We start from the raw sequence: 17,183 nt of genomic DNA, 5'->3' as shown, positions 1-17,183 counted from the left end.
GCAGCAGCAGTTGGCGGCGCAGCAGCTCGTCTTCCAGCAGCAGCTTCTCCAAATGCAGCAGCTACAGCAGCAACAACATCTGCTCAGCCTTCAGCGCCAGGGCCTCATCTCCATCCCACCCGGCCAAGCAGCCCTTCCTGTCCAGTCGCTGCCTCAAGGTACAGAGGATATGCTACAAATACGCCATTCTGCTCTTGCACTTTCTATCATCTCATGCTCTTGTGGAGATAATCTTATACCTTGAGGTATTCTCGTTAATGTCCTAAAAGTTCGTAGGAAAGCGGTAGTGCTACCATGGTCACCTGACCAGAAACTCTACCTCACATTACTTTCAAATGTAGAGTAAAACTATCTTAATATTTGTTTAAATATTAAATGTATGTCAATTAGTCTTATAGGCACGAATAATATATAAGGCAATATAATTCAAGCACCATTGACTATACAGGAGAATGGCTTAGCAAGGGCAGCAGTTCTCCATATACTCTCCATATACCATGAGCTGATAATGAATTTTGGTAGACAACTGACGAAAACACGGATTTCTAGTCTAGGAACTAAAATCACAAATAATAGACAAGTTCTGTGCATCTGTAGAGCACAACTGTTAACTCTATGATTGGGAAGTCACTTTGTCATGGGATTACAGTATTAACCTTTCCCCAACTTTCCTGTACATACAATGTAAACTATAGATATAAATGCTATTGAGCATATTATTTATATATATGAAAGGTCTGAGTGTGTGTGTGTGTGTATATATATATATATATACACACACACACATATATATATATGTATATAATTTGTATATGGATATATGTGGGTGTATATATATATATATATATATATATATATATGTGTATGTATATGCACATTATTAACAATTGTGGGACAAAGAAGTTTAAGGAAGATAGAAAAACATGGCTTAATTGTCAATTAAGGTAAAAGTCAAGTATTGTTAATCTTTATGAATGGATGACCTAATTTGCATTTGAATTGTATTGTGAAAAAGTCCATTTATACAAGTAGACTTTAACTCAAGTTCATTGTTTCTGTAAGAGAGGAATCTATCTCACACTGGTGTTTGCCACACAGTTTACTGACTCTATAAGACACGCTCATGAAAAACTAGAACAATTTAATATAAAAAGTGAAGTCAGATAAACAAAAACCAGTATTTACATTACATATGACCATTGTTTGGTGGCCAATAAAATTGATAATATCATAATGGACATTTTCTTTTATTGATGAAGTTGCTTTTCCTTTGTCATACATAGCTTCCCATGGGTTTTCCTTTTTCATTTAACTGAGGTCTTATAATCCACCTGTCTGGAACATTCCTCAGAAATCCAGAATAACAAAGTTTACTTACTTTAGAAAGAAGTGGAATGATATTCAGTATCATCTTAGAAACACACTCTCCATTCATGAATTATGGTTCTTTAGAAAAGTAAGTATGCTCAGAAGAAAAGTGAAGAAATAAGATTTACAAAGGACATTTATAAATTAATTCAATGCGAGTGTGGACAGTCTTGATACAAACTGTTGATAGAAACACAAAGAGAAAAAAAAGTTTATCTCATTGGTATTTTTATTTAGTACAAGTTAAACAAATCTCCATTTAGAACCTTCTTGAAAGTAAATCACAATGTAGCCTAATTTTACTGTAGTAATAGCTTTCAAATTGCTTTAGAAATCTTAAATCTCTTATTTAAAATAAATTTTCAATTGCATTTTTCGACTCAAGCAAAAGTCAGATCAAGTAAGGCATTTTATTATTGTATAAACATTTCAGACATTTTCAAATGAAAATTTCTCTTATTGCTGAGCTAGTTTGGAATAGAATTATATTTCACTATTTTTCCTACTTTAATTGTCACAGGACTTATAAAAACTAAAATGCTCATAATGGAGAAATTTTGGAAAATAAAGACTCTAAAAGCAAAGCTTAGTTTGTGCAAATTTACTTATAAACTTTTACTTTTGAGACAGGGTCTCACTCTGTTGCAAATGTGGCTTGAAATTCACTATGTAGTACTGAACTGGCCTTGAACACATGAGTAATTCTTCTCGATCAGCCCTGAAAATGCTAGACTTACAAGCCCAAGCAACAACATCTGCCTAGAAAATTCATACTTAAGAAAAAAATCATGGTGTCACAAGGGTAGTTTTCCATGAATAAAGGAGAAATAATGAGGTTGGACAATCTTGGCTCAAACTTCAATGGGTGATGTGGCCATTGCTCTTGATGCTACCACATCATGAACATTAACTGCAACCCTCATCATACATTTCTTAATTATTAAATGTGCAATGTATCATTTCTGAGAACCATAGTTCAAACACAGGCTGAGTTTGTTTAATACCAACCCTCCATGAACATGAATGCTCCACTTTCCCAAATTCTAGGATTCTATATCCATGGATTCAACCAACTATGAATCTAATGTATTGGGATAAAAATGGATTGTGCTGAGACTTCTTTCTCACCATTTGCCCCTGAAAATACAGTCTAACAAATATTTGTATAGCATTAACATAATTATTAACATAATGTTAATAATAATTAACAAGGATGTATTTAATATATGTTCTATCTATATAATAGATATACCTATAGATCTATATATCACTTATAGATATCCCTATATATAGATACATAGATATAGGTACCTATATATCAAAATTTGTCATGCTGGAGTTATAGGTCTAGAAATAGATAGAGATAAAGACATAGAGTTAGAAATCAACATAAAGAGATAGAGATAGACAGAGAGATGAAAAAGATAGAGATAGAAAGAGAGAGAAATGTAGTCATAGACATATAGAGAGAACTACAACTTCATCATGACAGATTTTGGTGTTTTCAGAGAATATATTCTGAGGGACAACTATAATATCATATCACTATGATGTAAATCTAAAATCATAGTGAAAAATAGTAAAGATGCAATTATTGAATAATATAGGCCCCAAGCCATCTATCTTAGCTGCTTTTTATTTCAGGTAAAATAATTTTGAATTCTTTCATTATCAGTTTTTCAGTTCACCTTGCACTGAGCTTTTGATTTATTAATTGATTGGCCATGAATAATAATCACATGAAAACCAAATGGGATTACCATACATTGATGGATGATATTCTCATTATGTCTTCAAAAATATGACATAATTTATTTATCTCCATGATTTAACACAACTTCCTCTGCCCACTTTAAATTATAATTTCTGAAGCCATTTAAATGTATATAAATATCAGAAATAACACTTCATAATTTTGACAGAATAGATTTGTAGAACTTTTCCCCTAAAGTTGCACAATATATTTCACCAGTTTAACATGAACTCTTTTAAATTTTAATTAATCATTTAAATCATAAATACTATTATGCTCGTGGATTTATAAAATAATTACTACATTAATGTCTCTAAACATATACATAGTTTTTATTAAGAGAGAGTGACAGCAGATTATAGAAATCAAATCAAAATAATTAACTTGTTAATTAGTCTCAAGTATACTAATTATAAAGATGTTTAATCTATAGTGTGCATCTAAATAAATAATATTATTTGGCAGTTTTATATAATGAATATATTCATTATATAATATTTAATAATTAACATTATAACATATTTAATTATTAATTGTTAATATATTATATAATGATGCCATAGCCTACCCATCACCAAGATAAAATTATTCATTGTGCAATTACTTTGTTGTTGTTTTTGTTGTTGTTGTTTCTCGAGGTAGGATTTCTCTGAGATCCCTGGCTATCCTGGAATTCACTATGTTAACCAGACTGGCCCCAAACTCAGAGATCTGCCTGCTTCTGCCTCTTGTGTGCTGGGATTAAGGTGTGTACCACCAGCACCTGGGTTACTTTATATTTTTATTGTTTTTTTTTTAACATCAAATATACTTTACTTTCAGAATATCATAGGTTGATTGTGATTTATTGAAAATTTAGTTTTCTTTCCCTTTAGTTACTTGAAGTTAACTGTATCCCCTCCCCCTTCCAGTATACTGGAGAACTCCAAAAAGAATGAATGGATTTTAGTGTTCAGCATCTGAAACAGTATGATGAAGTTTCACAGCATGCCTTTTCACCCTTCTGCTATGCGAACCACATCTCTGTCAAGCATATCTACATAGAGCATGATGTGTATACTCTCCATTCCCCATTCACTTAAGCCTCTTCAGTATTAGATCTGTTACTGTGGGCTCCTAGGATGTGTGTTTCCTATACCTTTATTTTAACTATTGGTGACCTTAGAACAGAGAAGAATTGATACTAGTGATTTGGATATGGCAAGGGGAAGTTGCAAATTGCCCCCTATAAGTAAAAAAGTTAAAACTTAGTCTTACATGGTGACACTTGCCATTAATCCCAGTACTCAGGAGGCAGAGGCAGGACAGTCTCTGCGAGTCTAAGACCACCCTGGTCTAGAAAGGTTCCAAGGCCGCTAGGGCAGTTACATAGAGAAAATCTGTCTTAAAAACAAACAAACAAACAAACAAACAGCCATCCAGCCAAACAAACAAACAAAAATAAAGTTGAAACTTGTCCCAATAAGTGGTTAAACCCTTATTGTAAAGTGGCTGAGATTTACTATGATAATGAATGTCCTGTCTATGAAACTCTGAGGGGTAGTTTTCCTATCACAGCTCCTTGTGCAAAACTCAACAGCAGTCACGAGTGATAAGTGCACAGTTAAGGTGGGAAAAGCATCAACTAAAGATTTTGTTACTATCCACAGTTTCAAACATTGAGAGGTCTTGAGACGTCTTGCTGTTTATGGGCAGAAACATGGGGTGAAAGTTTTATCTCACTCCGTTTCACATATTTTATAGATATGCGAGTGATTTAAGATGTAAGATTTCAATTGCCCATCAATACACACTGGGTTGTAGACAGCACTGTTTTGATTTCATCCCTGGTAGAAGTAGGAGAGCTGCAAAGAAGTGAGCCGTCAGATAACGCAGAGTATGAAATCTTTAATAGAGACTTTATGCTGAGTTAGGAGTGTACTTAAGATTGACTCAGTTGTCACTAAAATCAGACGTGTGACCTGGATACCTCACGACTCTGTATCCTGGATCTTTTGCTCAGTCAGTGTTTAGGCATTTTTCAGGTCATCAGATAAAACCAAGGTTTAAAAATAATGGCAATAGAAAAAAATAAAAAATAAAAGCAGTGCACAGCATGCAGAACACTTTGGTGGTTTTTATTTGGAGCTTAATATGCAGATATTCGTTCAACTAATTAAATTTAAATATACTTTAAAAATTATTGGCTATTTTGTTTATTTACATTTTGAATGTTATTCCCCTTCCCAGTTTCCCCTAGGAATCCCTAGTCCTGCCCCTCTCCCCTCTGCCTTCACAAGGGTGCACCCCCACCTACCCAACCATGCCCACCCCACCGTCCTGCAGTCTCCTACTCTGAGGAATCAAGCCTTCACAGGACCAAGGGCTCCCCTTCCAATTGATGCCTGACAAGGCCATCATCTGCTAGAGCCAGGGGGCCCTCTCTGTCTTCTCTTTGGTTGGTGGTTTAGTCCCAGGGAGCTCTGGGAGGGAAGGGGAGGTCTGGTTGGTTGATATTGTTGTTCTTCCTATGGGGTTACAAACCCTTTCAGCTCCTTCAATCCTTCCCCTAACTCCTCCATTGGGGTCCCAGTGCTCAGTCTGATGGTTAGCTGCAAGCATCCACATTGGCAAGGCTCTGGCTAAACCTCTGAGGAGACATCCATACCAGGCTCTATAAACTTTGGAATGATTACTTTTATTCCAAGCTTTCATGAAGTATAGACAGGTGAATTATTGTGAGTTCAAAGTCCCCGTAGTAGATAGTGAATTCTAAACCAGCACTGTATAGTTAGAGCCTTTCTAAAAGAAAAGTTTCAGGCTTCCTTTATAGGAAGGAAGGAAGGAACAAAGAAAAAAAGAAAAGGAAAGAAGGTTGCTTGCAAATTTTGTTTACTTTATTCATAGAAAATATCCTGTAAATAATGAATAGAAATTACTGGGTAAACTTAATTTTGACAATGTAAATAAGGAAGATTGAGATTAAATTATATAACTTTACAAATTGTTATAGATTTGTTTAGGAAAGCAGCATGGGCTACGTTAGAATCGATTTACCTGTTGGGTTAGTAGGTGTTTTTTGTTGAGATCCAATTTCACATGTTTAACAAGATCAAGATCGAGTGAAAACCCAGCCTGAAATGGATTTTATTCTATTTAATTCATTAATCTTTGAGGAAATACTCCACTTAACAAATTTTGAATCTTGATTGAAATACTTAAAGATACTTTCAGGCTTCAAAACAATTTAACCTATAAAAGACAAGTAGGAAAATTATCAATTCTAACTTTCTCTTTTTCCATCTCTAAATATAGAGGGAAATGCCTGTATCCTTTGGTAGAGATATATGTCTCTGAGTCTTCATCTTAAGTAAATATTTGTTTAGTTTGTTTAGTTTAATATTTAGTTAAAGTAGATAATTGATGGGCCCCTGATCTATCTCTCTCTCTCTCTCTCTCTCTCTCTCTCTCTCTCTCTCTCTCTCACACACACACACACATGAAAGATGAGTGTTATGTTTGTTGATGCTTTTAATAAACATAACAATATATTTTGATTGGCAGAATTTAAACAAACACATAGATATCTGAAAGATGCTGCAGACATTTGATCTATTTTCTGGGGGGAGAGGACTGCTAGAGAATTGATTCTTCTAGAATAGATTCTTCTCTGCAACACAGTTACTATGGCCACATATGTATGAAACTTTTTTAGAAATATTAAGATTAAAGTGTGGAAAATACAGCTGGATGTAGTGGCACACAACTTTAATCCCAGCACTAGGGAGGCAGAGGCAAGTAGATCTGAGTCTCAGGTGGACCTGATCTACAGAGCAAGTTCATAGACCAGACAGCCAGACCAACACAGAAAAACCATGTCTTTCAAAAAAAAATGGACAGAACATAAAAATATCTGAATTCAAAATGCTGATGTCAACTTGTCTTTTTGGTTTCTTTGGTTGTTTGGTTGGTTTTGTGTGTGTGTGTGTGTGTGTGTGTGTGTGTGTGTGGTTTTGTTTTGTTTTGTCTGAGACAAGTTGTTTCCTCTATGTAGCTCTGGCTGTCCTGTAACCCTCTGTAGACTAGACTGGCCTTGAACCAAGAGATATCAGCCTGCCTCTGCCTCCTGTGTGCTGGGATTAAAGGTGTCCACCACTACTACCCCATATCACCTTGTCTTGGTACATTTTTAATGATACAAATATTTCTACTACACTTTATTTTTATTATGTTTGTGTAACCCTGAAAATTTTGCAAAGTACTATTAAATAATATTTCATTAATTAGATATTTGAGGAGATTTACACTGTATCATAATGTATACGTTATTTTTGTATGTATGTGCATATATATGCTGTTTGATTTTGTATACAAATGTGTGTGCACATGTGAATACATATGTGTGTGTCTGTATACATATACATGGAGGTCAAAGGGCTGATTCTATTGTCTTTATTACTTTCTATCTTGTTCATTTATAAGTCAGGTTATCTCAGTGAACATATTGCTCACTGATTCTGCTAGACTGGCTGTCCAATGAGGCTCTCTCTCTCTCTCTCTCTCTCTCTGACATGTGTAGAGGTGAGAGTATCAGTGTATGTGTTTACACCCATATGCACACGTGGAAACCAGAGGTAAATAGCCAATACTGTGCACTATCAATCTTTAGAATATTCTCTTGATTAAAGTCCTTTGCTGCACCAGAAGCCATGCTAGTGACCAGGAAGCCCTAGCCATTCCTGTCTCTACCTCCCACAGTGCTGGGGTTACAGACATGTGTAACAACACTGGGCTTTTGATGATGTTGGAGATTTGAAATTGGGTCCTTACAGTTACACAGCAAGCACTCAGGTGTTACCCACTAAGCCATCAATCTAGCCTATAACTTGGAATTTTACATGGGAGTTAGGAATCAAAACTCAAGTTCTCCTGTTCATATGGCATGCACTTTATCAATTGAGCCATCTCCTCAGACCTTCAAAAATTAGTGAACATTAAAAATATAATTTCTGAAAATAGAAGAAAGGATATTAAAGAATCACTTATTTTACTGTAAGAAGCATAAGCATAACATTTAATTATGAGGACAACCACAGAAAATTCTATGTTTACTTCAAGGTTGTAAATTATATGCATGAATTATTAGATTATAATTAACTCCTAGCACAATTTTTGTCACCCCATATTTACTCCACAAACTCAGAATAAAGGATCAAAGGATTATGATTAAATCACCTTTTCTGCTTCATGACCTGACGCTCATGTAGTGATTCATCTTTAATTGACTTGAATCTTGAGGAAACATTTCCCCAATGGTTATTCCTAAGTAGAGCAGTGAATAGGAACCAGGTTCAAGCCATCATGTAAAAAGGAGACGAGTACTGCCCCACATCCTGTTGCCATGGACTTTGAAAGCCTTCGTGCTTAACAGAGGGTATTAGAACTTGGCTACGTCTTTGACATAGGTTCAGAGAAGCTGAATCATCTTCATTGGATATTTGAGTTGATTTTTATTCTTTAATATTCTAACCCATTCCTCCCTAGAATATGTTTGTCAGGACACTAATGTTCAAGTAACTGAAAATCTTTTCTGAGTGAAGAGAACAGAGAATACAGTAATACAGTAGAGCATTTAAATAAGGCCAGAGAAGAAGTGCAAGGAAGCAATCATGTAGGAAATGACCTACAAGTGAGACTCGCCTCCTTGTACCAGGTTTGCAGTCATTTAAGTAATCTGTGCCACCGTGTCTAACAATGCCCACCGTGGGGGTCCAGTGCCTCACACCATCAGTGTTATTTCTAACCATTCTAAAATCTAGTAAACATGGTTTGAGATACTGTATACTAATTTCCTTCAGGTGTTCTGAGACCAGTGAGTGCAGAGAAGAGTGGCACGTGTGGTGTCTGTTCCAGTGGCTGGGGAAAGCTGCAGGGGGCATATTTTAGCCAAAGACACGTATACAGCAAGAATCTGGGTTTAGAAAATGCAAGATTTGAAAGACCCGACAAGATCACATGGCAATATCAAATTAAAAAACAAACAAACAATGAACTGTGTTTGGGGACATAGAGTACAGATCAATTACTTGTATTAATCAAATTATTACAAAGCACATAAACTAAGAATCAACAATATAACTAACTGCTGTAGTCTTTCAAAGTATTAGCATAGTAAGCATATCAAGTATCACTAGTACCTTCTGTAACTCTTTAGACATTGATCTTACTGGTAGCAATGCCTGTACATAAGACCCTCATGAAAGGCAACCAAGCATCAATGTTATAATCAACAGGTCTTCAGGAACTATATTACTCCATTGCAAACAAAGACCTCAACTGTATTTATTGGACATATACCAGGCACTGTTCAAGTCACTGGGACATGACAACAAAAGAAAAACCTGATCTTGTTTGTTAGACAAACTTTTGAAGAGTGACACTTTCGTAATGAGAGAGGGTGAGAGATGAGAAAGATCGAGAGGGAGAGACAGACAGTAAGAGCCATAGCTCTTTGCATAATTGACCAGTATTTGCATAATTGCAGAAGCTAAGTTAATATTCTTTAAGTAAAAGTAGTCTTGATAGTCAAGAAATGATGTGAAACAGGAGAAAGAGGATATTTGTGGCCACTGTGGCCAACGACCTATCAGGACAAGGGTTGGAATGAGTTTCAAGCTGTCTAAGAGAAGGGAAGGAGAAAACCTTGGGCAATTCCCCTGTGAGAGTAGATGTGGCTGTGAGAATAGCCACAGAAGAGGCCAGAACATGCATAAAGGTTTGCAGCAGAACAGAAGTACCAGGTGGCTACAATGAAAAGAAAATTGGAGAAGATGATAGCTGAGACCAGGTAAAAGACAGAAGAAATACCATACAGTGGAGGGTCACAGTAAAGGCTGGGCTTTTGTTTGTTTGTTTTTCTTGGTTTTGCTTTGTATCTAAGTGTTGGAAAACACTCTTAGGCTAGACTTTGCCTGAGAATGGACATGTCTTAATTTATCTTGAAATAGATCATTTGTCTGTTGTATGAAGAGCAAATCATATAATTCAAGGCAGGTAGAAAGGGAAAGAGATTATGAAGCTCTTGTTGCTGTCTAGGCTACAATTAGCAGATGGGAAAGGGAGGCTACAGTTTGGGATACTGAAGTTATGTAGATTCTGAGAAGGAAAGAGCTTTGCTTTGGGGGATCTGATATTAGGACACCCTATAGACTCAGACAGGCCTTACAAAGTTATGGTCAGAAAAGATTCATGATTCTAAGTCAACACTACCATTAAAGCAACAGTTAATAATTTGTATATGAAATGGTTTTCTGTACAACAAAATGATATATACCATTAGAAAAACATATATCTTAACAGAAAAAAACATGAAGTATTCCAAAATAGCTTTAGAAAGCCAAAGTTATCCTGTCTTTTTTATTATCTCAGATTGTTCCTTAAAATATTACGGATCAAAAATTATCAAAATGATAGCTTTGGATAAACTAACAAAACTGAAATTGTCCTAGGCCTGGCAATTTAGTGTGACCGTCATGAAGTATAATTTGGCAAAGAGTTACACCTGGGCCAGTGAGAATTCTGGCTACTGGCTCTTTATCACTCTCTGTAGAGAATAGTGCTCACCCTCCCTGCCTGCACCCTCTGTTATCTAGCTAGAGTGTTCTTTCCTAGCCCTTCCCTGCACATCGTTTGATAAATGGCCATCACCACAGCCACTGGCATCGCTGTACTTTGGTTACATCCATGCATCTGTATATAATTTTAAAGGTAGCACCACAGAGTGTTCCAGAGCACAGAGTTTGGATCTAAGGGCCATTGGAAGGCGGACCTTCTGCTTACCTGTACATTATGAATCCTGACCTCCAGTGAGGGTCACTGGATTCAGGAATATAAACCATTTGCTAAAGATTCAGAATATCTTACGCATTTAATAAATGATAGCAATTAAAATTACAGCTTCATTTCTTCTACTAGAATTTTATTTAGTCACTTTGATATTTTAGTAATAATTTTAAAAGCAGATTCATTCAAGTCAGTCTGCCTAGATTATTCAGTCATTCATTAATAACTTTATCTAAAGTATTTTTATACAATATATTTTGAGTATGGTTCCCCCCTCCAGCTCCCCGTAATACCTCTGTCCTTCTCTCTTATGCATCTCCAACCTTTCTATTTCTAATTCGAAAACAATCAAGCATCTAAAGATTAATAATAATAATAATAATAATAATAATAATAATAAAGCAAAGTAAAATAAGATAAAATAAAAATGTCAGACTGGGACCAAGCAAACAAATTGAAGAAAAAGAGCTAAAGACAAAGTAGAAGAAACATATAGTTGGACACACATTTACACATAGGAATCCCATAGAAACACAAAATCAGAATCTATGATATATACAAAGAAAAAATGCCCTGACACATCTTTATGAGACAAAGAACCCCAAAAGATGCAATTGAGTTCATTTAGCAATCTACTGCTAGGCATATGATCTGCCCGTAAGACTGGTTGGTTTCCCCTGTGAAAGTCCCTTTTGGAAAATTAATTTTTCATTTGCAAGTGGCTATTTGTTAGAGATAGCATTTGTGTTAGGAATGGGTAGCCTAAATTTAAATTACAACTTTAATGTGTTCAAGTTTTGTGAGCACAGGCAATGCATGCAAGCATTTAAAAAAAGAAAAGAAAGAAAGACAACAGTCATTTAAGATACTTCAAAATGTTTCTTTAAAATAATAGTCCAAATCAAAAGACCATACCAAGCTTGCTGCTCTCACTCTTGTTTGTCAGGTAAACACAAAGAATCTGAACCAGGAAATTGTTTAAAGTGAGAAGTTGAGTTTTTTATCAACCCGTAGTAGTGGTGGTGTAGTAGTAGTCATCGTCGTCGTTGTCCTATCAACCTCTCTCCTTTCCCTTCTATCTCCCTCTGTTTCTCCCCCTCCCCCTCCTCTTTCTCTCTCCCTCCTCTCCCCTCTTCCATTGAGTGTTATTTTGTTTTGACCTGTTTGTAATGTTTTTTTTTGCTTTTTTTTCCTTTTAGTATATTATTTATAAAATTTCTTTCACCTCCTCCTTAACACTACTAATCAAGTTCTAATATCTAATTTATAAATAGAAGATGAGTAGATATTTTTTATCAACCATACATTTCCCAAACCCCTTCTCCTAGGTACTGTTTTCAAATTGCTGTTTTAAAATAAATAACATATTGTTTGGGATGAAAAAACACCTTTAGTATTGGGGGTACAAGAGTATTTTTATCATGTATTCACGTTGGTGATGTTGCTAATCCTTTCTGAAGCTCATGAGTATGTTAACTTGTTATATCAATGGCACGTGCTTTCATTTTATAGCTGGCTTAAGTCCTGCTGAAATTCAGCAACTATGGAAAGAAGTGACTGGAGTCCATAGTATGGAAGACAACGGCATTAAGCATGGAGGGCTAGACCTCACAACTAACAATTCCTCCTCGACTACCTCCTCCACCACTTCCAAAGCATCACCACCAATTACACATCATTCCATAGTGAATGGACAGTCTTCAGTTCTGAATGCACGGCGGGACAGGTAAGCCACCTGCACTGTGCTCTCTGCTTACACCCATATTTTATCTCCACAGTTGACAAACCAGAAATGAACAGGGGCAAAAACTGTATTGAGAGCAACTGAAAGAGAAATCATTTTTGTTGACCTTTTATTCTTTTAAGCTATAAAATAATGTCAAACGCCACCAGTATACTGGATATGAATAGAGAGCATGCCTAAAGAAATTAAGTTTTCCATGAATGTGCAAGGAATGATTATATTGACATAAATTGATAAATAACATATTATGAATTAACTCCAGTTATGAGAACATTCACTAACCCCATCATGCCACAACAATAAAAAAGAAACTCTGGTCATTTATATTCTTGATTGCATAATGTTCAACTACTTTCTAATTTCTAAGGACACACTTAAAATGTGAACTAAAGAAAAAAACGTGTATAATGCACACTTTTTTTTTTATAATGCACACATTTTTTTGTTTTGTTTTGTTTTGTTTTGTTTTGTTTTGTTTTGGTTTGGTTTGGTTTGGTTTGGTTTGTTTTGGTTTGGTTTGGTTTGGTTTGGTTTGGTTTTTCGAGACAGGGTTTCTCTGTATTTCCCTGGCTGTCCTGGAACTCACTTTGTAGACCAGGCTGGCCTTGAACACAGAAATCCACCTGCCTCTGCCTCCCTAGTGCTGGGATTAAAGGTGTGTGCCACCACGCCCAGCTACATTTTTAATTATCTCTAATTTAAAAGTGTTTTTGCTTGAAGTGGATTAGTGAATATATCAAAATGAATACACTTTGATAGCTTCTAAAATAAATGTAACTGGGAATGTATACAGGAAAGTCATTGGTCTTTTGTTGCCAATATTACATTGTGTGAGATATCTTCCCACCGTAGTGTTTCTGCTTAGAGTTCTGTCTTCTTTTTTAAACTGTGCTTCCATAAGAAACATCCAGCTACACTTTATAACTTAATTCCACTTGCTTAGGCACATCACTTCTAAGTCAGATCTTGTCAAATATTTACATAAAGTGTAAATCTAAGAACTTCTAAAAAAGAAAAGTTGTTTTTAAAATCTGAAGATTAGGTATGGAATTTTATAATGAAATGACTTATACACACAAAGTACTCTGTTCCCAAAAGAGCATGTAGTAGATTGGCGCTCTTGTCATGTAATAACAGATTTGCCTAGCTGGGCCAAATACGTTGCCATATTCTTTTCAAAGAAACATAAAAGTTACAGCACTGTTGAAAATAGAAGACCAAAGTATGGCAATGTTCCTGGCCTTTATCTGAGCACATGTGGATTTTCATCTTAGTTTTTATTACAGAGTGCTAAGCTTCTGAATGCTTCCACGCTGTTGTTTTAATTGAGATTAATTTGATGATTATATATTTCAGAAATATGTTAGTTTTCATATCTCTCTATCTGATATAATACCCACTTATTAAAGGCCTACCATAATTATGTAAGGATATAGCAAACACTGTTGCAGAGTTGATTTTTCATATCAACTGTAACCACTAGGAATATTTGTATGAATGTATACATATGGTTTGCACATGAATATTAGTTTAAGTGATCCTACTGTTCATACTGTGTTCTAAAGACATATTTCAAAAATATGATGATGATTTCCATATAGTTTTCGTTAAAATAAAATTTTCCCACTCTACAACATAAGGCTACATATACATATTTTTTATTTACAGGTAAAATGTTACAGTCAGGTCATATGGCAGGATTAGCATATGATATTATAGAGTCCTCTTAGTCTTTCATCCTTTATTAACAGTCATCTTTGGCTCTATTTCTTCACTAATTGGAACATCATCTAGCCTTGGCAGTTGAACTATTCAATAGAACGATTAAATTTCTCTGACTGCACTGAGCTGAATTGACCTGTTTTGACCTGTTTGTCACTGATCGTAACCTGACAGGCGCTAGCAGCCTGCAACGATTATGGCTTTCTGAGATGAATCTGACGTTGTGTTCTCTTGCTACAGCTCATCGCACGAGGAGACTGGGGCCTCCCACACTCTCTATGGCCATGGAGTCTGCAAGTGGCCAGGCTGTGAAAGCATATGTGAAGATTTTGGGCAGTTTCTGAAGTAGGTTTTAACTAGTCTTGGGGAAGGGGAAACAGATTACATGGGACTTTTGGCACACTGCTGTAAAATAAACAGTAACTGAAAGAGAAGAGAAAAGATGGTCCATCTTAGAGCACACTGAGTTTTGAGTTTGTTTCAACAAGTGGACTGGAAAAACAAGGCTAAATATGTTCATAGGTCATATTCATCTTTTTATAAAAGTATTTTGCAAATTATTTGGAAGGCTTCAAACCAGTGGAATATGAGCCTGCCATGACGGTGATTTTAATCACTATGAAACAGGTTTGTGAAAGAGCATTCTCTGGAAGTAGAAATTTTTCTTTTCAAATTGAAATTTTTATTAGAATTTTTATTAAAATTTCATATAATATTTGAATAAGCATACAATTTCTCTAAATGAAATAAAATAGACATAGGTTGTAGGTCTCTCTAAAGGGGCAGATTCTGTATATCCACTTCCAGTAATGGCATTTAATATCCAGGATCAAAAGTGAAAATCAGTGATGTCTCGGACATTTGATGCAACAGTCACATTTCGTCGCTCAATTTGTTACCTTTGCCATCTATGGTGATGTATTTGGAAAGTAGATTATATAATTTCTCCAGCATGAACTCAAATCCTGTGCATCCCTACAATATTTTAGTTTCAAGGCTCCTTGAGGGGTTCTCCTGCAGATCATCTCCTTTTCATGGACAATTTTCTGCTCACAGTGTTGGTACAGGGAAGATCTGAACAGGGAGCTGCAGATAGGTTTATGAAGATGAGTGTCTTCGCAGCCTCAGCCTCTTGTGTTGTCATGGTGCAGCTAACAGGGTGAATGAACTGTTTCATGCTTCATCAACAATTAAGTTAATTAGCTCATTTGAAATTGCACTGCTTTGTTGCCAGGATGTTGGCAGAAACATCAAAAAGATGTGTTTACAAATGGCAGACCGACTGCAGAGTACAGAGCCGAAGTACCCTAACAACGAGGCAAGCACTTGGTATCATAATACCTTTATAAATGATTACAGGAAGACTTCCATGAAGATTTTTATATAGAGTTTCAGACCAATTAAGAGAAAATTTGCTTCACAGATCACAATGGCTTTTCAGAAATGGACTTAAATGAAAATTTACATGTCTGTTACACCAAACCAACTGTGAGCTGCCACTTTTCTGGGTGTGAAATTTATTATATTATTCCCACAAAAAGGGCATTTAAAAGATGTTAGGCTGCTTTGCTAAAGTTTCTACTACCAAAAAAGGGCTAAAAAAAATCCAGAAATATAAATTATTTTAGCAATAATTCCATAATTTTTACCTCTATCATTACGGTATATTTTCTGTCAGTGAGCATCTGTCTAGGATGACTGATTCTATGTCCTAGGAATAATTGAATGTATAAAACTACCTGGTTAGTAGTTATTTTCTTTCTCTAAAATATTTTATAAGTAAAGTGTGGCTCATTTTCTGAGGGAAACTGCGTTTCTCTCCTTTAGTATGATTTCTTTAAGACATATGAAGACGATTTTTCACAGGTCAGATAATTTGTATCAAAAACACGTGAATGAATAAGAACTCTCTCATTTTATTCTCCATAATCTTTTCTCATATTCATACTGGTATTTGTTTTGTTTTGTTAGTTTGTTTGTTTGTTTTTAATTGGAGAAATCACAATTTTAAAAGCATTTCACTTCAATCAAGTATCAACCCTGGTTTCAAAGACTGTCTTTCTATTCACTTTATACTGATAATAGACTACTGACAGTAGACTGTATGGTCCTCCTTCTACCCCTTTTTAATAGCATATGTTTTAAATTTTCTAATTCAAAGACCTGAGATAAATTCTGTTCCTACTTAATGCCAATATACTCCACTGAAATGAAAGATTAATATGACATATTTCCTGAATCAGTATTATCTTTTTCTTAAAGACATGTGAGAAATTTGAAAAGAAATAAAATATTTTATTAATGAAGTACTTCATTTATTCAAGAAAAAGTTGACTCAGCATCATATACATCTTTAGTCTTCCAGGTACCATGTTACCATTCTCAGGAGTATAATTTTTATCTCCACATTAATTAACAAGTGGGGTATATTTTTATATTGAATAAAAATGAAAATTAAAACAAACTCTGACAATAATAGAAGAAAACAAAGTCCAAGCTAACATTCTTCAGGAGAAATTTTTCAACTTTCCTGGAAAGTGAGAGTTGACAGAATTTAACCATTTTTTTTCTGACCAACAATTGCAGCTCTCAGCAGATCAGAAGCATTTAGTCCTACTTCTTCATTACTGTCTTTTAAGTGTCAGAGTGTAATCACATCTGACAAAACTTTAGTGTAGTTTGACTGCAGAATTAATTACCATTCAATTGCACCAAAGTCAGCTTGAATATAGATGTATTGACTTTCAGAGCTAAAGCCAAAAGGTTTAGAGTGTA

At 35.2% G+C, this 17,183-nt stretch overlaps 1 protein-coding gene across 6 annotated transcripts in view; it reads left to right on the top strand.

The window, feature by feature from the left end:
• The window catches only part of Foxp2 (forkhead box P2), a 543,295-nt gene that overhangs the window by 487,050 nt on the left and 39,062 nt on the right, over positions 1–17,183 (top strand). For all 6 annotated transcript variants that reach the window (XM_085840817.1, XM_085840813.1, XM_085840818.1 and 3 more), the window contains 3 exons: positions 1–158; positions 12,455–12,668; positions 14,649–14,753. The exon at positions 1–158 is cut by the window's left edge and continues 17 nt beyond it. In XM_085840817.1, coding sequence (XP_085696943.1) covers positions 1–158; positions 12,455–12,668; positions 14,649–14,753 — 477 coding nt within the window. The remainder of the gene's footprint in view (positions 159–12,454; positions 12,669–14,648; positions 14,754–17,183) is intronic.

Source organism: Mus caroli, unplaced genomic scaffold, assembly GCF_978045245.1.
Source record: "Mus caroli unplaced genomic scaffold, Mus_caroli_1 scaffold_7, whole genome shotgun sequence".
NCBI classification, from domain to species: domain Eukaryota; kingdom Metazoa; phylum Chordata; class Mammalia; order Rodentia; family Muridae; genus Mus; species Mus caroli.
The sequence above is the reverse complement of the archived record's forward strand: the minus strand, read 5'-3'. Positions and strand labels throughout refer to the sequence as shown.